This window comes from Hevea brasiliensis, chromosome 5, assembly GCF_030052815.1.
Source record: "Hevea brasiliensis isolate MT/VB/25A 57/8 chromosome 5, ASM3005281v1, whole genome shotgun sequence".
NCBI classification, from domain to species: Eukaryota; Viridiplantae; Streptophyta; class Magnoliopsida; order Malpighiales; family Euphorbiaceae; genus Hevea; species Hevea brasiliensis.
The window spans coordinates 114309411-114331512 of record NC_079497.1 but is presented as its reverse complement, the minus strand read 5'-3'; the positions used below and the strand labels follow the sequence as shown (position 1 = coordinate 114331512).

At 33.7% G+C, this 22102-nt stretch overlaps 1 protein-coding gene across 1 annotated transcript; it reads right to left on the bottom strand.

Moving 5' to 3' along the window:
- Positions 1 to 21211: 21211 nt before the first annotated feature.
- LOC131180175 (uncharacterized) lies at positions 21212 to 21763 on the bottom strand. Its single transcript, XM_058147806.1, has one exon. It carries the CDS (start codon positions 21761 to 21763, stop codon positions 21212 to 21214), a length of 552 nt encoding a protein of 183 aa, XP_058003789.1.
- Positions 21764 to 22102: the final 339 nt, after the last annotated feature.

Genomic DNA, 22102 nt, shown 5'->3' with positions numbered 1-22102 from the left:
TTAATAAGTAAATTACATTTTCATTTATATGATACCATAATTAATGAAATATTAATAACTATAAAAATGATTAAAAGTAAAAATACTATAATTATAAAATTTAAAATTTATTTTGATAATACTAAAATATTTTTTTGATTTTTATTAATAAATAAAAAATAAAATAAAAAATTTTGTAATATAAGTAAATTTTATGATTTTTTATTTATTTTTTAAAATATAAATATAAATCTGGGATAAAAGCACAAGCATGTGAGGGTGTTTAGGTATTTTTGAACTACAAAATTAATATTTATGGTTGAGTGTGAATACAAAATAAATAAATTGAAATATGATTGTGCGTTTCATGCTAATCGCCTCGGTGAGGGATTGAAGCAAAAATAGTTTGACACGTGTGTTTATTTACATTTCTTATTTTGCAATGGAATTTTGATGTGTATAAAATATTTGTCTCTCCCCTTTTGTTAGGTGATGTCCGTGAATCTTAGCTATCCTAAATTTAAAAATTAATATAAATTTTAAAATTTTACACTGTAAGATTACAATAGTCTATGTCCAATTTAAAGTAGTGTTAATTTTTTTTAATAAAATTAATTATATTTTTAAAATTTAAATTATTTTTTTAAAAAATAATTTAATTTTTTTTATTAAAAAAATATTTTCTATTAATCAAATTTTTTTAAGTGTTTAAATGTTAAAATTATTTTTTTAAAAATATTTTTTATAAAATAAACGCAGCCTAAGATTAAGATCAACCTAACTAATGAAATGTGAAATTGAAAGGCAGAGTGTATTAATGCTTTATAAGTAAGTTACTTATACAATTTGTATGTTTCAATTTAATTCATTGTTTGAGCATCCAACTTGAAAAGTTGGCAAAAAGAAGGAAAAATAATAAAGCGACGTTCGCTTATGAAAGGTCAGCCTACTTTTGTGGTTGTTGGAGTTATATATATATATATTTTTTTTAAATTAAATTTAATATATTTTAATCGGAAAAATCATAAAATAATTAAATAAAAATGATATTTATTGAAAAAAAAAAACCGCAATATAAACATGCTCTCACCTCCACTTTCACTATAAATAAAGGTTTGTTTGGCGTGGAGAAAAACACTTTTTTAAAAATATATTAAAAATTAAATGCGTTAAGTTTTAATTATTATAACGTTAAAATAATGAAATTTTTTTTTGTATATAAATTTTTTTTTCTCTAATTTATAATTTTGTCCTTGAAAGACTCTTATGAAAAGTCGACAATGTAATCCTTTAAGCAAATCTAGACCAACTAAAACGTAATTATCATAATTAGAGACATTTATTGGGCGAACTACTTTGAGCGGCGGCATTAATAGGCTTGTAAGAAAAAAAATGGATAAGTTTACTTAAAAAATTGAATAATAAAAAGAAAAATCCCCAAATTGAATCTTAGGGCGAAACTAAAAATTAATCTTTAGGCTCTAAAGATAAAATTCAAAAGAAATTAAATAAAATCTTATAAAAATATATGGATTAAAATGAAAATATTAAATATTAAGAGATTATAATTAAATAATATAAAAATATGAATAAAATTTATATAGAAGTGCAAGGATCAAATAAAAATAAAAATATTGAAGGGGTAAATAATAAATTTTTTAAAAAATACATCAAATTTTATAACTAAACTTTTAAATTTAAAAATTTCACAAAAAATCATTACAGTTTATAGATAATATTATAATTTTTTAGAACTTTTGGGAGGTCAGAATATGGGATCCTTTAATCAAGTCTTTGTACCTTTTATTCATACCCACTTGATGCTATGATGATTGAATTAGGTGGCCTTTTTTTTTTTGTCGAGACTATAGGAAATTCTTTCATTAAAAATAGAGGTACAACATTTCAATATTCTAGGCCTCAAAGGTCTCTTAGTCAAAGACGCCAATGACTCTGTTAAGCCAAGCCCAAAGAAAAAGAAGTTTAAGCCTATCAATTAAAACAGCATAAGGCTCAGTCCCAAACAAATTGGCGAAAGCCTAACCAGAAAACCTAATAGGAAGACTAGTCTCCCCAAATCCGGTAACCCATCTTCAACGACCAAACCACAGTCACCTATAGTGAAGAACACTAGCCACCAGTGTGGAGACCATGGATCATTCAGCTGCATTAGGTTAATGGGAAACTCAACCAAAACAAGCAGCATGCAAACACTCGACATGAAGGATGGAGTCCCCAGAGCATCAAACCTAGAAGCAGAGAAAGTAGGAAGGGATCATTTTCGACGAAGGGATCATTGAACTAAAGGAGTTGCCAGATGAATCGGGAACAGGAGTGGTAGAGCTCCAGCATCTTAGTCTCTTCTAGCTAGGATGACTTGTGTCCCTTGAGAGTACCAACCAACAGGACAAGCCATGAAGAGAATTAATGTGGATTCATATCACAGATTTTCAAGAAAATCCCTCGCAGAGACAAGCACAAGAAACTGATATGCAACAAACCCAACACAAACAAAACTATACTTCACCAAAACGGAAGGGAGAGAGGGATAATCCACCCATGTGGATGAGAAAAACCCATCCCGTGCCCCTAAGGGCAGAGGATGGCCACAGATATGACTGAGGGAATACTGATAAAGAGAGAAAAATGTTTTCTCACTGAGAAGGAAGAATAAGCTCCCATTGACTCTCGATTCTCAATTTCTCGCTTCTTCAGCCTAAATAGGTGGCATCATTTGGTTGATGGGACATTGCGTTGCGAGAAATGTGTAATTATGAGTTTTGCCTGTTTTAGCCTTGGGCAAGAATGTCAGGATCTTGTAGGGATTATTTCGTTGCAGTAAAAACGAGAGAAAAATTAGGTACTGCAAAAGCCCTCGAATTATCCGATCCGTTTTGAATCTGATTAATTTTTTTATCTCATTTTGATTTTGATTTATGAGGAGTGAAAATGGGATGATCTTTTCTCTGCTCTAAAATTCTATTACCTGTCTCGTTAGTAATATATTATTATTTTTTTATTAAAAATAATTTTTTTATATATTTATATATTTAAATATTATAATTTTAATAAATTTTTTTATTTATAATATATATATATATATTTTTTTTATTATTTTTTTTTTTTTAAATAAAAAATTATATTATATATTAATAAATTAAAATAAAAAATAAAAAAAAAATTCTTAGTGAGAAAACTCGCCCCGTTCCGCACTCGACAGGTTTTGCATTGCCCCGACTCAAGCTCCTGTGGGGCGGGGACATGAGGAGCGACCTCGCTCGGACTCGTCTTATTGCTATTTCTAGAGAAAATGAAAAAAAAAAAAAAAAAAAAAAAAGATAATTTCCTTATTTTGTTGGAAGAAAAAATGAAGAAAAATTTTTTTGAAAGTCTAATTTTCTTATTTTATAAAAAAAAGGGGAAAAGAAAAAATATTAAGATTTGTGTGAAAAATGTTCATAAAGTATTTTAAGCCATTTTGTTTTTCTTTCAAATTAGGTGAAAAAAAGTGAAAAATAATGTTAAATTTTTTTTTTTTCTATGTACCTTTATTTTCTTTCAATAATTATTTTCAGTATAATCTTATTTATTTAATGTGAGCATAATAATAAAAATATAATGATTTTCTTTCCGTCAAAATATGAAAAATAAATAAATCATTTGCATTCCTTTCATTTTCCTATAAAAAAATATTTGTAAGGAAAATAATTTTTTTTTTTTTATAATTCTATTCATTTTTCCTTCCCCAACTTTTCCTTTTAACGAAACAGGCTATTGAGAATCTATACTATATCTAACGAGTTTGGTATTTGACAGATACATTGACGTTATCTTCTCATGTATGTTTTGTTTGTGGAGGGATTTTTAGGAAAGTATCCTATGCGATTTATGTTACCACAATGATTAATGTACCGCCAAACTCCTACTTAAATAGAATAAACTCAAGTTTCATTGTTTGGATTGTATTGGCAGGGTGGACATGGTTAGGGAATCAATGGTTACGCCTATTTAAATTTAATAAAATTATGAATTTAAATCAAATCTTCATAGGATATTTTAAAAGATAGATCATAAACCGCTAGTTTCGGTTTGAGTCCCAATTTAAAATGATTTGAAGGATTATTTGACAAAGGACAGTTCAAGACAATTTGAAAGGCAGTTTATGAGAGGTTTAAAGGTAGATAAGATAAAAAAAAATTAGAGAAAAATTTTATTAATTTAAAATTAAGTTATATTTATAAAAATATGTTAATTTTTCTTAGAAATTTATCAATCCAAAGAAAATAAGATAAAAAAAATGAAATTAATTTATTTTGAAGAAAATTTTAATAAGAAAATACTTAGACTTAATTAAAAAATTAGAGATGAAATTAATTTTTTCAAAAAAATTAAAAAAAGTGCAAGATATATGCTCTTGGAATTTAGAAGAATCAAAGCTTTCAGTTTTATTTGCTTGTCCTTTTTTCTAAAAATTGTATGATAAAATTTAATAATTAAAAAAAAAGCACAAACGAAAAAATATAAAATTATCTCCTTAGAAAACAATTTGGCTAGTTAATAGCTTAGAAAATGTGCAGGCATGTCAGATACTGAATATATCACTAGGAATTGCGTTCTGACTTCTAAATCAAATGATTGTAAGAACTGACTATACTAAACGCAGTTTCATCAATCTCACTCTAAAATAAAAAAGCAAGTAAATTGAAAATCGAAATGACGCTTTGATCAATTAAAAAGAGACTACAAGACTTGAAATTAAATGTGAAAGCTTCAAAAAAAAAAAGACTAATAAAATAAAGATAAAAGATTGTTAAAGTCTGGTTGAGTAGTTATTGTTTGATATTATTGGTTGTTGGACTTTTCACATTGTAGCATTTTTTGCTTTTATAACTCCGCTTGCAAGTATCTAAAAAACTCTGGAATATACTTTGTCACATACCTGTAGCTACCTGCTCACTCCCTGCTTGGAATGGTTAAAAACTATTGTCAACTCCCTTCTTTTAGATAATCATCCAGTAACCACCATTAATTTAATTATTAATTATCTCATGCCATAAATTAATTAAATTAATAAATTAAATTAAATTAAATTAATTTCATAAAAAATTAATTTAATTAATTCTTATGCCAAAAAATAATTAAAAAATAATTATTTTTAGTATAAACAATCACCCTCCGCACCTGGATTAGCTGATTAAATCATTATAGTTGGATAATAAAAAAAAAAACTAAATTTGGTTTATCTTCTTACTGTTCAAAATTTAAAAGTAACCAATTATCACCTGTGATCTCTCTGGGCATTTGAAATTTAAGCTAACTCTATTCAATAAGAGTTCAATTGCCTATCAAACTCTAATCACTGCAAATCTCTCAATTATTGTATACTTATCTCTCTAATTAAATTTTATTGAAGCCAAATCACTTATTTCTATCCTTTTTCCTTTCTCTCTCTTTCTCTCTTTTCTTTTCCTTCCTTTTTCCTCACCGATGCACCTACCTTCCTTGTGCGACTGCCATCACCAAATCCTTTCTCCAGTCGAGAATTGATCCTCCTTTAGTCCTTCATTCATGGTCTTACGACACCTTGCCTGAAGCAAGCTTTCTTTCATCATAATTTCCAATCCTATTGGCCATGGTTGATTGACCATTGTCATTCAATCATCGTCGCACCATTCTACCACTGCCCAAGTCCTTGCCACCAACATCAACTCCATGCTGATTCACTTTGCTGCAATTAACTCTAGGTATTCTCCTTACTTTTTTGTTCTTGCTCTAATAGGTGATTTTGAGATTCTTGATGTTCAATGATGGTTGAGAATGTGATTGAGCCATGTTAATTACTTCCAAAATTAGGAATTTCGTAGGCATCTGCCTAGTTACTTGTAATATATTGATCGGTATACAATAGTTGGTACCTGTAATATATTGGTCGGTACCTACAATGTATTGGTCAGTGCCTACAGTTGATACCTATAAATTGTTAGTCGGTACCTAAAGTTAACATCTACAAATTGTCTGCATTTGTTAAATATAAGCATTGTATTTGAACTTGTATATCAATACATGTGTTTCTTGCTTGACTATTATTGCTTAGAAATGCTCATTATATCCCTTGTATTTGTAGATATGGCATCGAAACTTCCTTCTGGTTCATAGGTACTGGCTGGTATCCAGGTACTACCAACTCCGCAAGTACTGTTAATGGTACCACAGGTTTTTCTTATTAGCAGTGGCTTTCCTAGCGCTTCCTCATCAAGTGCCAGTATCAAATACTAGAAGTTGTCTATCCAGCCTCGTTCTAGAGCTACTTACTGACTCTAAATTTCTTCCAAGAAATTTTTTACTGCTGTAGTTATTATATCTTGATGTAATAAATTAGTATACATATAAATATTTAGGTATTTGTTGAACAATAAGCCGTGTTTTTGGCTTTTATTTATTAATGAAAGTGGCCATAAAGCCTACTTATCACATTATTCCTCTATTTATTTTGAATAAGTGGCAACAATATTTACTCAATTACACTTTAGCCATTATATCGGCTATGTCTATTCCATTTTATGTAGGGTCCTTAGGAAAAGCTGTAAAGTCGACTATTTAAGGCTGTAGGTCGACCTTAGCTATTTATGCTTAATGTTATCCCATCGATTTCCTACAAGGTGCGACAGCTTTGGACTTGTAGAATCACGTCATTTGAACCACTACCTTAAAAATTAGAGCAATTGTAATTGTCATAAAAGGAATCTGTATTATGGGAACGTTGATTCCTCTTATACTATCCCCTGGGTAAACTTCAGGCTAGTGCTCCTCGAGTTCTCTGGAGATCCCACATAGCACACAATGTAGTCCCTTTGAAGTTATTGCCCCCAAGCCAAAGGAGACAAAAGGTCACCTGGGGGAGTCTGCACCTGCTGAGGGACCGGTACCACCTGAGGACCTATAACTACCTTTGCATCATAAACATTAGAGTAAGTGACTAGGTTAGTGCTATTGAAAACTTGAGTGGGAATAATAGTTTTATTGCTGGGGCGGCAGAGTTGAAATGGTATTCTTGTTTGGCTAGCCACCCATTCTTCTCTCATATAGGGTGGCTGATATCTTGCCTTGCTCAGCTTCCCTCAGCATTGCCCTGATAAGTTTGGGACTGGACCTGCCTCCCGAGCTACCTAGCATCTTTGGGCACCGCTTCAAACTCTTCTCGCCTAGAGAACTAGCCATCAGAAGGTAACAAAATATGCAAATTTTACTTTTCAGCTAATGACTAAGTCAACAAAATAATCTTCTTTGTATTTGCATTAATTTTGTCGAGAGCTATATTCATCCGCCTTTCTATGCCTTTTTCTAAGGCATCAGTGATGGTTGATATAAGTCTTTCTTCATCACTATAAGGCCTTTTGTAATGCCTTATCAAGAATGTGAATGATAATGAAGCATGAGAATCGTCCCATTGGACATACCAAAAATTGTTTGCTAATTTTTGGCATAGAACAATGTTGTGAATTATTATTTGAAACTGTGTGAGAATGTGTCCCACTGAGCGTGTCAAAAATTATTTTCTTGAAAAATAATTTGGTTGGCTAAGAACTTAGGAAATGCGCTGGCGTGCTAGATACTGAGTATATCATTTGGAATTGCGCTCTAACTTTTGGATCAAAAGACTGTAGGAATTGACTACACTGAACGCAGTTTTGTTAATCTCACTCCAAAATTAAAAAGCAAGTAAATTGAAAATCGAAAGAATGCTTTGATTAATTAAAAAGAGAGTACAAAACTTGAAATTAAATACAAGAGCTTTGGAAAAACAAGCGATTGATAAAATAAAGATAAAAGACTGCTATAGTCTGATTGAGTATTTGTTGTTTGATATTATTGGTTGTTGGGCTTTTCACGTTGTAACATGTCTAGCTTTTATGACTCTTGGAGGTATCTTAAAGACTCTAAAACACACTCTGTCACGTTCTGTGGTTACCTGTAGTCACCTGCCTACTCCTTAAAACTGCTTGTGACTGCTAAAAATTGTTGTCAACTCCCTTCTTTCATATAACCATCCAGTAATCACTATTAATTTAATTATTAATTATTTTATGCCATAAATTAACTAAATTAAATTAAATAAATTAAATTAAATTAATTTCACAAAAAATTAATTTAATTAATTTTTAGGCCTAAAAATAATTAATAAATAAAATAATTATTTTTGGTGTAAACAAAAATAAGGGGTATTGAAAATTTTATTGAAGATATAAAATAATAATAAAGTAATTGAGATAGTATTAAAAATTTTAATGAGTCTATAAAATAATAAAGTAGGGAAATTGATAGAGCATTGAAATTTAGAAAGAGTGTAGAAAATAATTATTTAAAAAATTTGAAAATGTATTGAGAATTAAAAAGAGTGTAGAGAATAATTGTATAGATAATTTGAAATTTGTATAAATGAATTAAGAGTGGGTGATGCATTTATTAATTTATTTTGTATTTAAACCATCAATTTGATTCGATTCTGAACTGTTTTGAAACCACTAATTCATATTTTTAAAAAATATGAATCTAAACCAAATCATAAAAAGATAATTTCAATCTAATTTGAAATTAATTACAATTTTAATTAATTTTGATCTGATTTTAATCGAGCTAATTTCAATTCGAAATCAGATCGTGATCACCCTTGTCTGGTTTGTCGACACCATATTTTGGCCGACCTCCGAAATCAAGGGACTTTAAAATCAACTTTATCGTTCGCTCTCAGCCGATGTCCTTCGATCACAAATGGCTTTTCCGAACTCACCGATTGCTCGATCATGGAATAAACTGATCCCATAATTAGTTAATTGTTTTTCGATCTCTTATCAGATGGGTTCGGATCAATGTTGGGTCTCCGGACCATCCAGTCTTACCTCCGATCTCCCTTTACAAATATTGTGGAAATGTTATGATCGGGCTTCTCACTTGAATGCCCTAGATTTTCCCTAAAACAAAGTTAAGGTTACTATCTAGTGTAATGATTATTCCGATCTTAAGAGTTCAGGTCAATGTCAAGTCTTTGCAATTCTAATGTTCTAAAGTTTTACCCGGTATTTGGTCATGGCTTAGTCTGATCTTATGCTTACTTGTAATATTTTTCCGACCTCTTATGCTCTGATAGGTTCCAGAAACACAATAAAAATAGGATAAATGAGAACGGTTAACCAAGGTCATCAAATTGAATAAATTTTCGAAATAAGAATCAGATCGGTTACACTTATCAGAGATCGGAAAAATAACTAATTCACTAACAAAACAAAAATAGTCAAATAAAATTTCACTTCATTTTCAAAAGATCGAATTACATTTGGGCGATCTCAAAAGATTGGATTACATCATTTGGGCGATGTCAAAAGATCGGATTACATCATTTGGGCCGATCTTTAAAGATCAGCACTATATCCTACCTAGCTTAAGACTACTCCGAGTTTCAAAAAAAGTAGGCCTATGTCAAAACCTAGTCTTGTGGCTGAATCAAAAGATGTGTTTGATCAAAAAGCCAGCTACAAATGTTGGATAGATGTGCAGCTCAGATGGGGTGACTATGACTCTCATGGAAGTGAGCGGAGTCATCGCCAATGTCATCGACCAATATCGAGCTGCAGTTGGGACGCCCGATGTGGTTGGGGGCCAAATGAACTTCAAGAGGCGGTCATCAACATTAAGATTGAAATTTGCAGTCCTCTAGACCGATTCGAGATTGGCACGATCGTCACTTTTGATTTTGATCGGTAAATTAGTCCGGTTCCCTCACTATCATCAGACGACGTCCTTATGGTTCTTCGATCGTGGGGGTCATAAATTTTCAGGCGAAGGGAGAAGAAAATAGTCAGGAAAAGATCAAAAGCAGCCACCATGATCAGAATTGTTACCGGAGAAGTTAAAATTGGAAATGGGGCATTGAAAAAACTGGAGGAGGAAAATTGAAGAGTGAAGGAGATTTTCCGTAGGTGCATATATATAGAGCCTGGGCATTTATTGTATACAGAAATCGAAGCGGATGCATCGGTAACTGAGGAATTAATTGCTTTGACCAAGGTAAGTCAGATAAAAAGGAAAAATCTAGAATGGGAGAGATCAGGAAATGAGGGGGGACCCGATACGAGAGAGATCGAAAAAGGAGAGGGTCATAATAGGGAGATCGAAAGAAATAGAGATCGAAAAGCACGGAGAGATTAAATAACTTTCAATCAACTCTCTTCATAATCAGAGCCGAGTTAGTTAAGACGTTGCAGGCGTAATCAAATCCTCACCACACGCCTCATCTGCAGAAACGCCCACCTAGCTGACAGACGTCAAAAACAGTTATGGCAGTCCTGTACATCTCGATCTCCACCGATGATCAAAATCGTAAGGATGGACCCGGAGCCCTTAGATCAAAAAGTAGACGACAGGTTCGGCACTTTTTATTCCTAGCCATCGGATTCATCTTGTAAGGAAAAACCTTGAGCCGTTGGATTAAAAGAAGAAAGGACGGATATTCTGAATGGAATCACAACCCTCCATTTTGATTCTCTTTAATTCTCAGATATCAAATTATGTCCTTTTGAATCTAAACCCTCTGTCTCCCCTGGTGAGATCCTGACCCTTCATTATGGGCACCCGTTCCCTATAAATACCTACATGCAATACTGTAGAGAGGAGGGAAAAAAAAAAGGTGGTGGTGATTATAGTGGAAAGACTCTGAAATTTGATTCAGTCTTGCTACTTTGCTATTCTGAGCTTTTGAGAAACTTTAGAAATCAGTTTTTTAAATATCTTCATCGAAGGAGTTCTGAACCCTAAAATTTTCATTTTCAGTGCTTGTTCATTGCTCTGTAAGGCTATTTTCTTTGTTCAGTTTCATTCTCACCGCCCTAATATCAGTACATTACTCTCCAAGTTCAACTTCATTCCGACCTGGTTCCCGCTACTTCGAGTAAGTACTAGTCTTTTGGCCATCAGCTTTCACCTCTACAAGATTTGTGGACACCAGAGTTAGCTCATTAGTCTCCTCAACTTCTCACAGGTAAGTGTCTTGATTGTCAATTTGTCGAATACTCGTGCTTTATTTTCTCCATTTTGTTTATTCTTAAAATTTTTTTTATATTCAGTCGCACTAAAATCCCAAAGTAGAATATCCAGGCCAATGGTCATTTCCCGAGTCTTCTTTTTCTATTCATTCGTAAACTCTATTTATCTCCTCTTAGTTTTCATTTCCTTCGAGACTAGACGTTCAGGTCAAGGACAACTTGTAGATAATCTAAAAGATATTGGTAGAAATATTTTAACATGAAAGCTTCGGGCCTGAATGAATGAAAAGTGACAAAAGATAAGCGTAGCAAAAGGTTGAATAGATTAGAAATAAGAATAAGTCAACTAAACGAGTTATGAGATCGGGCCTCAGAACGAAACTAGGCAAAAATATAATAGATCGGGAATTAAGATGAGATCGGATCCCGGACTAGTGACAAAAGAGATCGGATATCGCTAATTGAAGAGTTCTAATAAAATGATCAGGCGAAAGATCGGCAAAGAGTTCGGTCTTTTATTCACTATCTAGTTATAAGGTCCCGTAGGCTAGGAAAAGCTTTACCCGGACTTTCAGTGTCTTCGGTACTCTATTATGGTAAAAGGGGAGGTCCAGAAAGACTCCTTACTAGAATCTTTAGTTCTGAGTCCTTACAAAACTCCGTTCTAATGAAAATACCTTAAGAGATCGGAGGAGAGTTCTTACCTGATTTGTCACACCTTACCCCTCTGTAAGGCATAACATGATCCCGTAGAATACCTAATGAACTACCGCACTTCATCTATCGATAACTCATTAAGTACCCTACAAGGGATTTTAAAACAATTTTCTTATTTTTGATAAGTGGTGAGCGTTTTCTAATAGGTATTTAAAACATTTAATTGAAATTAAAAACTAGTTAAAACTTTTAGCCCATTTTATTTTTCCGCAAATTTTATAAAAATTTTGACAGAGTTTCATTTATATTTTGAGAAAACAGTTCTTCAAATATCTGTAAAAAGCACTTCTAAAAATGTTTTCTCAACAACTACTTCAATTTCACAATCAAACTCAATCCATTTCAACAACTCCATAATCATTTCAATCAATTTCTCAAGTTCAAAATTCAATAATCCTCAAAATACTAGCAATACATTTCATTCAAATTAAATAAAATAGTTCCACTCATTTTTCATTAGAGACAAAATAATTTATATACATCCTTACAAAATTTACATCAAAAGAATTACAGACTAAACTTTATTATAAACTTCATACAAATTTTGTACAAGCTGCTCAAGACCCATTTACATGTCCATACTTTTATATGCAATACATACATCAAAAGAAATATTCACAATTAGGGTATAAATTATACCTGATAACTTCAAGCTGAATGATCTTTAATCCTTAGAGCTCAGTCTGCTGCTTCTCTAGTCTCTGTATCTACGACAACAATAGAAGCTATCACTGAGTACTAGGACTCAGTGGTGCACAACATACTAAAATAATCTTTATGCAAAACTTAAATCACATTTATTCAAAATTTTGAGTGAACATGAGAATTAAATACAAATCATGCATTATGAGATTTTAATCCCAAACAATTTTATTTTGAAGTATCAAATCATATTTCATAAAACCCACAGTTAGATCATGCCATTCGAAACAAATAGAATCTCAATAGCCAGAGGCTAAAGAGAAATCACATCACAAGGCTAGCTAGCTCAAATATATGGATATCCATTCACATCCTCTTCTACTGGCATACCTCAACACTTCTCCAGAGAAGGAATCAAAATTTGAAACTAATTACCCCCACTAGTCGTGCTAGTGAGGTGTTCAAATATATGGTCATGACACTGTGGTTTTAAAACTTATCTTAACAATTTGCTAAACATTGTCATTTCAAATATACATAGTAACTTTCACAATTTAAATCAAAACATCATAAATAAGGTCACAATACTTTCAACAATTCAAAGCAAAAGTAAAATGCATATTTCATTCACTTAATCAATGAATTTTAAAGCATAGTGATATTGTGCACAAACCTCAAGCGAGCCGCCTCTTGGACTTGACTCGGCTCCTCGGGTTCTTTCCCAGTATTCTTTTCAACTGAAACACACAATTTTATAATGTTTCAGTACTAGAACTTAACATAAATCCAAATAAATTTAGCTTCACTTTTATCTACCTCTAACGTGCTAAACTCGATGTTCTTGAAATTTTGTGTTTCGGGTTACTATTCACTACACTATTCAAGTCAAATTATTGACTTTCTAAGGCTTAATAGGTATGGGAACTCCAACTTCACCCACATACCACATTTTGGTCACTAAATTTGTTGGTTTTGGTCATTTTCTCAAAACTTAGGTCTTTTAGGCAAAATTGCCAATTTTCAATTTTGGAGTCCTAAGTTGCACTGTTTCATTGGTCCTTTTACTATTGGAATTTGGCAAAACTTTCTTCATAGAAAATGTTTCCTATTGTCTTAAGTTTATTCTCCTTTTTGAATCACCCCAATTGGAGTTTTGTAGCTTAAGTTATAGCCATTGAAACTTTACTGTTCATATGGCAAACTTTACTTTAATTCAGTGACTCGACTTTGCTCAGTAATTTGATTAGGTTAATGGCATAATTTGGGTTTGTGTTCTTCATGAAAGTTTTAGGTCTATATCTCATCTAACCACTGGTAAAATTTCAGGTTATTTTGACCTGCCTAGCTCGAGTTATGACCAAATGAATAAATACTATTCATTTGGTCAGTTTATACAGAGCAGCCTATAATTTTCCAACTTTGGTCAATTTGTTCACTAGGTTTTAGTCACTTTTTGGGTATGCTTCCTAAATGAAAATTGTGTCATTTAGTGCCTATTTTCATTTCCAATTGGTCTCATACCAATTGGACTTGTAAAATTCCATTTTTTGTCCCTCAAAGTTGACTTTTGGTCATGGTGCATACCCAATCTGAATTTGGCTTTGATTCAAACACTTCTAACACACTTAATTAGGTCAAAAATGACCATTTCTCTCCTTAAACTTTGTCAAAGACATCATTTAGCACTTATTCACATTTTTAGTCCCTAAACCCTAATGTCCAAACCCTAATTCACACTAATTTTTGTATTTACTTGATTCTATGCCTTTAACCATAGTCATTCAACTAACTAAGGTTTATATACCCCTTTCAAACCATTCAATTCATGTAAATCATCCTCATAACCAAGCTGGCCAAAAATCAGTTTAGTCCCTCAACCAATTTTTCTTTTCACTTTAAGTTTATTTCTATGTTCTTGATGCTATACATACACTAATTAAACTAAAAACTTGAAGTTTGCATTACTAACCTTGTTAGGTGTCTTTGAACTTTCACTTCCTCTCAATTTTTTTCAATTCTTTGATGACCAATCTTCCTCTCAAGTGATTAAATCAAGTTTTTGTGAAGCAAGTATGGGAGGATTTGGGGTTTAATGATGGTTTCAAAGCTTGAAGCAAGCTTTAAATGATATTTGCAATGGTGAGGGAGAGAGAAGGATGGGAGGCAGCAACTTTGCTTAGGAAGAAGACTTTTTACTCTTTTTTTTTTCTTTCCTTTTGTTTTGTTTTTATCCTTATGGAAGACTCAAAAATCCCAAATAAATAAATAAATAAATTTTATTCTTTATGGCATCATGCATGAGGTCATGCATGATGTCATCACCTTTTGATTTTTTTCATTTTCTCTTTCTTTTTCTTTTTTTTTTTATTTTTCTATTAATTCTTTAATTTAATTCTCAATTTTGAAATTTTCTTTTCTCCGATTTTATTTGACAGTTAGGTCAGGAGTCAGCTCTCGGGGTCAATTGACCAAATTGTCCCTCGCTGGTTCATCCCGGTTTGCAAATAATCTAATATTTCTTCCGGCTCCCTGACCTAATTATTTGACTGGCTTAACAGTTCTTTTTCGTGATTTTCTCTTTTCCACTGTGTTTATAATAGTCCTAAGGAGCGCAGCGTCACATTTTATGGTTCAAAATTTGAGTTTAAAACTACTTCGCAGTCCTTCCCGAGAAGGTCACCCATCGCTGTGACTCTCGGCTCGTTTAACTTCTTATGTTATGTTTTTCTTATTTATAATTAACTAATTTGTAATTAATAATTATTTGTGTTTATGGCTTATCTAGTTGTCTTAAGTGTGGTTCTAATCTCCTTAATTGTCCGGACCGACACCGGTCACCGGAATAGTGAAATATACCAGGCTATACAAATAGGGGTGTTACATGATTCTTAACTAAAATCTTAAAAAAATATGTGGAGATCGAAGGAGAGTCCTTATCCGAGATCCTTCACTTAAAACTCTAAACAGAATACATTAAGAGATCGGAAGAGAGTTCTTACCTGATTCTCAGCCAAAATCTTAAAAAAATATATTTGGAGATCGGAGGAGAGTTCTTATCTGAGATCCTTCGCTTAAAACTCTAAACGGAATACATTAAGAGATTGGGAGAGAGTTCTTACCTGATTCTCAGCCAAAATTTTAATAAAATATGTGGAGATCGGAGGAGAGTTCTTATCCGACATCCTTTACTTAAAACTTTAAATAGGATACTTTAAGAGATTGGGGGAGAGTTCATACCCGATTCTCAGCCAAAATCTTAATAAAATATGTGGAGATCGGAAGAAAGTTCTTATCCGAAATCTCCCGCTCAAACTCTTAACAAAATACTTCAAGAAATCGGAAGAAAATTCTTACCCCAATTCTCTTAATTAAAATCAACATTAAAATACCACAATTTCAATATACAAAGTTGTGGGGGTGAGGTGTGAGGCGAAATATCATCCATTAGAATTATATAAAATGCACCAGGTAATGCCCAGGAAAGATGGTGGAGTCACAATGGTCTCACTTAAGTACCACCTCCTTAGACAGCATTTCCTAGACATGCACTTCATACAATCCTAATAGAATCAAACCACTGGTAAGTACCGTCTTCCCATAACACTACCACGGTACTAAAGATTTATGCCATGAAGGCATAGATAGACAGGAGTCGCCACCCGGGTAATAACCGGGACATATTCAGTGTTTCTTTCGAGGGTCATGGATGGCAACTTACTCCTTGCAGAGTTTCCACAACCGTCATTACCATAGCCCAATGTCTAGGTTCGGGATAGTGGGTGCGTAAGGGGAAGGTGTTAGGCATCCCTTACGCCTGGTCTAACCTCGTTAATTCGAGTGCCAGTCCTCTACTAATGTTTCTAGAAGTCTTGTTTATTATTCCTTTATTAAACTTTATCCTAAAAAATGCAATTCTAATCCTACACACGCAAGTAATTCACAAAAAGGGTTATTGTTTACACACAATTTTCATGCACAAGTAATTCCTATCTATGGGGTTGCTAATTATTTAAATGATATTTACCAGATGACTAAAATTAATTTATTATAGGGAATTTAATTTGCAAATAAATTCAATTTCAAATAACCCTATGTTTCTATTTAACCTAAATAATTAATTTTCACCAAGTTACCCTAAGGATAATTGAACTAAGTTAATTATGTACATGTGTAATTTATTCTAATATCACATAAGTCCCAAACAATCACAACCTAATAAAGATTTCTAACATGCAAATTTATTTTACAATTACCAAGTATTAAATTAAATTTATTTTACATGCCAATATTAGTTTAATTTACAAACAAGATTAATTTTAATTTACAAAGTATTTATTTAAATTAATTACATGCAAAAGTCAGTTAAATTAAAAACAAAGTTAATTTTAATTTACCAAATGAAAGTTCTATTATTACTACAATTTCATGCCAATGGTTATTCGAGAAGTTTAGAGCTACTTACTTGTTGGTAAATGCAGTTGCCATTGGGGCAAGCTACCCTTAAAAAAGGGTATTCTCTTCTAGTATGGCAATGATATCCCTGGCTTACTCCCGTTTAGCTCCATATAAGCTCCGCGCAAATGCCCTCTTTGGTACTTACCTTAGGGCTACTTACCAATTTTATTTGTAATAAAAAGTAAAGAAAATAAAGAAAAATAATAAAAGTACGAGAGATAGAAACTAAACATGTGCAGAGTTGTGTAGCCCCCTCAAATTAAACATGATTACATGATCTATATGAACATATAAAATAAATTGAAGACAAAGAGCATAGAATTAAAATACTGCGTTGCATAGATCTTGAAAAGAAAACAATAAAAACTGACCTTCCAGAAATCTTGTATGAAAATCTTCTTAAAGAAAAAAAAGATAAGGAAGAACTCAAAGAGTCTTAAATATCTCTAAATTTCTTATAGCTCTGAATTTTCTCTTCCTCTTTCCTCCCATCATCCCTTCTTCCCTTCTCTAGTAGGGTATTTATAGGGTTTTAGGAGAGAGGTGTGATAGGGTTTGGAGTCTTAGGATGATAAAGTTTAAATGACTTAAACAACTACAATTGCAGAATTCAAATAAGACTGGGATATGGGTGAGGTGTTTCAACCAATAGGAAGACAAGAAAAAATGGAAGGCACCAATAGGGAATGAGGAAGAGGTGTGGTAGGATTTGGAGTCTTATGGTGATAAAGTTTAGATGACTTAAACAACTACGATTGCAGAATTCGAATAAGACTGGGATATGGGTGAGGTGTTTCAACCAATAGGAAGACAGGAAAAAATGGAAGGCACCAATAGGGAATGAGGAAGAGGTGTGGTAGGATTTGGAGTCTTAGGGTGATAAAGTTTAGATGACTTAAATAACTACGATTGCAGAATTCGAATAAAACTGGGATATGGGTGAGGTGTTTCAACCAATAGGAAGACAGGAAAAAATGTAAGACACCAATAGGGAGTGAGGAAGAGAGTGGGGCCAAGGAGGAGAGAGATATTTTATTATTTTAATTTTCAGAAAATAATTAAATGGGCCCCATTTAAAATTCCTAACTAGGCTTTCTTAGGCTCATGGAGCCCAATTAAACTTAATTAGATCCATTTAAGAACTACCCATATTAAATTTAAACAAAATAAAATTTTATTTAAATTTAATTAAATTAATTTCTCCAAAACTTTATTATTATTTTTATTTTTTCAAGATCATGCCACGGAATTAATAATTCAGCTCCATGCCTCCAATTACATCTTACAGTCATATAATTTTTCGTCATCGGGTTTCCCACGGCCTCAATGCACATACTCATCACAAAATAAGGGTCTACAGTTTGCCCCCCACTTTGGCGAAAGTTGAAATCAATGCGAAAGCACTGCTCAAGTTTCGTCAAAGTGAAACTCAAATTTCTAATAACTATGAAACATTGGCTATGAGGATCAAGTATATCTTGCTCGGTCGACATACTCTATGTTATGAGACTAGCTACGGTCTCATAACAGTAATAACTGTGTCATGTGAAAAATGAGTATATCTTGCTCTGTCGATACACTCTACGTTATAAGACTAGCTACAGTCTCATAACAGTGATAACTGTGTCATGTGAAAATTGAGTGCATCTTGCTCTGTCGATACACTCTGTGTCATGAGACTAGCTACGGTCTCATGACAATGGCAACTGTGTGATTTGAAATGTTGTGGATTCGTATTTAGGACCGCAGTCCTAAACTACCTACGTATCCTCCTCATTATCCTGAGGAAGAATCAGACCCACTCGTAGTTCGACACTTGAAACTGTGGTGATGCATGTTCTTCTACGCCTTACACACCTACAGGTGACATGTTAATGCGTGTTCTTCTACGCCTTACACAACTATGCCATATGCCCTAAACAACGTCTAAGGACTTACTAAAAAAATATCTGTCATGAAATGTTGTGGGTTCGAATTTAGGACCGCGGTCCTAAACTACCTACGTATCCCCCTCGCTATCCTGAGGAAGAATCAGACCCCCTCGTAGTTCGACAATTGAAACTGTGGTGATGCATGTTATTCTACGCCTTACACACCCATAGGTGACATGTTGATGCACGTTCTTCTATGCCTTACACAACTATGTCATATGCCCTAAACAACGTCTAAGGACTTACCAAAAAATATATGTCATGATTTGAAAAATTTAGAATGATTGGGTCTCAAAATTCTCTCTGATTTTTATGTTTCCTGTATGCTACTTCCTATCATGGGCATGCTGATTTTACTAAAGATTCTAAAAAAAAAAACATAGTCCTCTGGGGGATCTCTTTTTGCAAAAACTTTCTTATAGCCTCAAAGTTTTTTAGAAGAATTGTTCACCAAAAAAGACTTCCTTAAGGTCACAATACAATTTCTCTCTGATTTTTCTTTTTTTCTTCTCTCCCCCCATGGTTTCTATCTTGACTCATTTCTCTTTCATGAACTCCATTCTCTATGCCCTAACTTTTGCCTAAAATGACCTTTTGGATTTTCATCTCAGCGGGCTTGCTCTAACTTTTGCCTAAGCGGCCCTTTCGGGTTTTCCACCTAGCAAGCTCCACTTTTTTTTTTTTTTTTTAGAAGGCATAGATTAAATCAAAACAATGCAGTTCAATTACTTAATCATTTGATGTATCCCTCAAGGCACAAACATTCGCGATCATAATTAAATAAAATCCATTCCTAGTTAATGCAATAAAAAAAATTCTTTATTTATTCAGGTACACCATTACTCCCTCTTACATTAGGTTTTGCCAAATTTCTAACCTTCAAAAGTTAGAAATAAGCTTTATAACCTGCTGAATGACCTTTTCAGGTTTTCCATCCAGATCTTTTCTCATCTCTCCTTTTGCCTAGACCGCCTTTCGCAAGTTTTCAATCTAGCATTTTTTTTTTTGACCCTTACTTTTGCGTAGACCATATTTTGTAAGTTTACAGCCTAGCGGGCCTATCTCACACAAAGTACCATTTGAGCTTGTCTAAGTTGACTGGTTCTTGAAATTCATTCCCATCCATGTTTGATATTCTTACAGCACCTCCTGACAAGATCTTTTTGACTATGTATGGACCATCCCAATTTGGCTTGAACTTTCCTCTTGGATCAAAAGGGATGGGCTGAGCTTATTTCAAAACCATGTCTCCCTCTTTGATCTTTCTTGGCTTCACCTTCTTATTAAAGGCCCTTGCTATCTTTCTTTGATAAGCCTGCATATGATACAAGGCTCGCATCCTCTTCTCATCAATCAAAGCTAGTTCTTCATATCTTTTCTGGGCCCACTCATTTTCCGGAATCTTAGCTTCTAGTATCACTCTCAAGGATTTGACCTCTAACTCAATAGGTAGCACTGCTTCAGTCCCATACACTAAAGAGAATGGAGTTGCCCCTGTGGATGTTCTTGTAGTAGTGCAATAACCCCAAAGAGCATAAGGGAGCTTCTCAGGCCAATCCTTATAGGTTTCAACCATTTTTCTCAAAATGGTTTTCACATTCTTATTTGCTGCTTCTACTGCTCCATTAGTCTGTGACCTGTACGGTGAAGACTTGTGATGCTTAATCTTGAATTCGGTAATTAATTCTAAGAAATCACCTTTGAACTGGCTGCCGTTATCTGATACTATCTCATGGGGTACCCCAAACCTGCAAATCAAGTTCTTTCGCACAAACTTACTTATTCGCTTCGCCTACTACTTTAGAAGATTCAGCTTCAACCCACTTGGTGAAATAGTCAATTGCCACAATGATAAATCTATGGCCATTAGAAGCCGTGGGAGAAATCTTCCCAATAATGTCTATGCCCCATATTGAGAATGGCCACGGTGAAGTCATCATCGTAGAGTTCATCGGACGGTAGGTGATTCAAATTTCCATGAATTTGGCACTCATGGCATCTTTTCACAAATTTAGCGCATCGGTATCCATGGTAGACCAAGAATAGCCCAATTTTAAAATTTTGCTCGCTAATACCCTTCCGCTCATGTGAGGACCACACACTCCTGCATGTACTTCCTCCATTATCTGCTTAGATTGCTTTGTTGTCACACACAAGAGCAATAGTCCTTCGAAGAACCTTTTGTAGAGTTGCCCCCCAGCCAAAGTGAACTGAGTGGCTAATCTACGAATTGTAGCTCTATCCCTACTATTGGCTGACTGTGGGTATTCTCTTACCTCTAAATATCTTCTTATGTCCTCATACCATTTCATCTCATCTTCTAGATCTAAATGTGCTATTATTAACCCTTCATAGCATGGGATTCTACCTCATCGGGATAACTGGTCAATAACTTCGATCACCCTTCTCCCATAAGGATGCCAGCGTGGCTAGAGCATCAGCCATCTGGTTCTAAGCTCTAGGCATGTGCTTCATTGTCACTTCCTCAAAGCTAAATAATAGTTTCTTAGCATACCTGTATGGCCTCAACTTTTCTTCTTTCAATTCCCATTCACCTTTAATATGGGAAACTACTAGCATTGAATCTCCAAACACCTCCACTTTTTTAGCCCCAACAGCTATTAATGCCTCTAGGCCACAAATGCAAGCCTCATATTCTGCAATATTATTAGTGGTTGGGAAACATAGCCTTTTTGACATTAACAATTGTTCTCCATTCGGTGCTTCCAAAACTACCCTGCATCGCCCGCTTTTATTCATGACCCCATCAAAGTACATTTTCCATGGCTGGACCTCTACTAGCTTGAGACTCTCATCCGGGAAGGCTGTTTCGACTTCTTCCTCTTCATTAACTGGATTTTCAGAAAGAAATTCGGCCACTACACGCCCTTTGATAGTTTTTCGAGTCTCATACACAATATCAAATTCAGACAGTAGGACCAACCATTTGGCCAATTTTCCAACTAGCGTCGGTACTTCAAATAGGTACTTTAAAGGATCCATCCGGGATACTACAATAACTCAATGGGTCTGAAAGTAGTGCCTTAACTTCTTAGTTGCCCATACTACAGCCAGACAGGTTTTTTCTATTAGTGAATAATTCTCCTCATAAGCAAGGAGTTTCTTACTAATGTAATAGATGGCTCTCTCCAGATTCTCTACTTCTTGTGCCAACATTGCCCCTAGGGCCATGTTTTCCACTGATAGGTAGAGGATTAGAGGGATGTCAGGGATGGGTGGTGACAAAATTGGTGGATTGCTCAGGTACTGCTTTATCTTTTCAAATGCCTCTTGACATTGCTCATTCCACATCACTGGCTGATTCTTTCTTAGTAGCTTAAA

What these genes read in the sequence shown, in the direction of transcription:
- LOC131180175 (XM_058147806.1), bottom strand. Translation starts at nt 21,763, where the DNA reads ATGGATCCTTTAAAGTACCTATTTGAAGTACCGACGCTAGTTGGAAAA.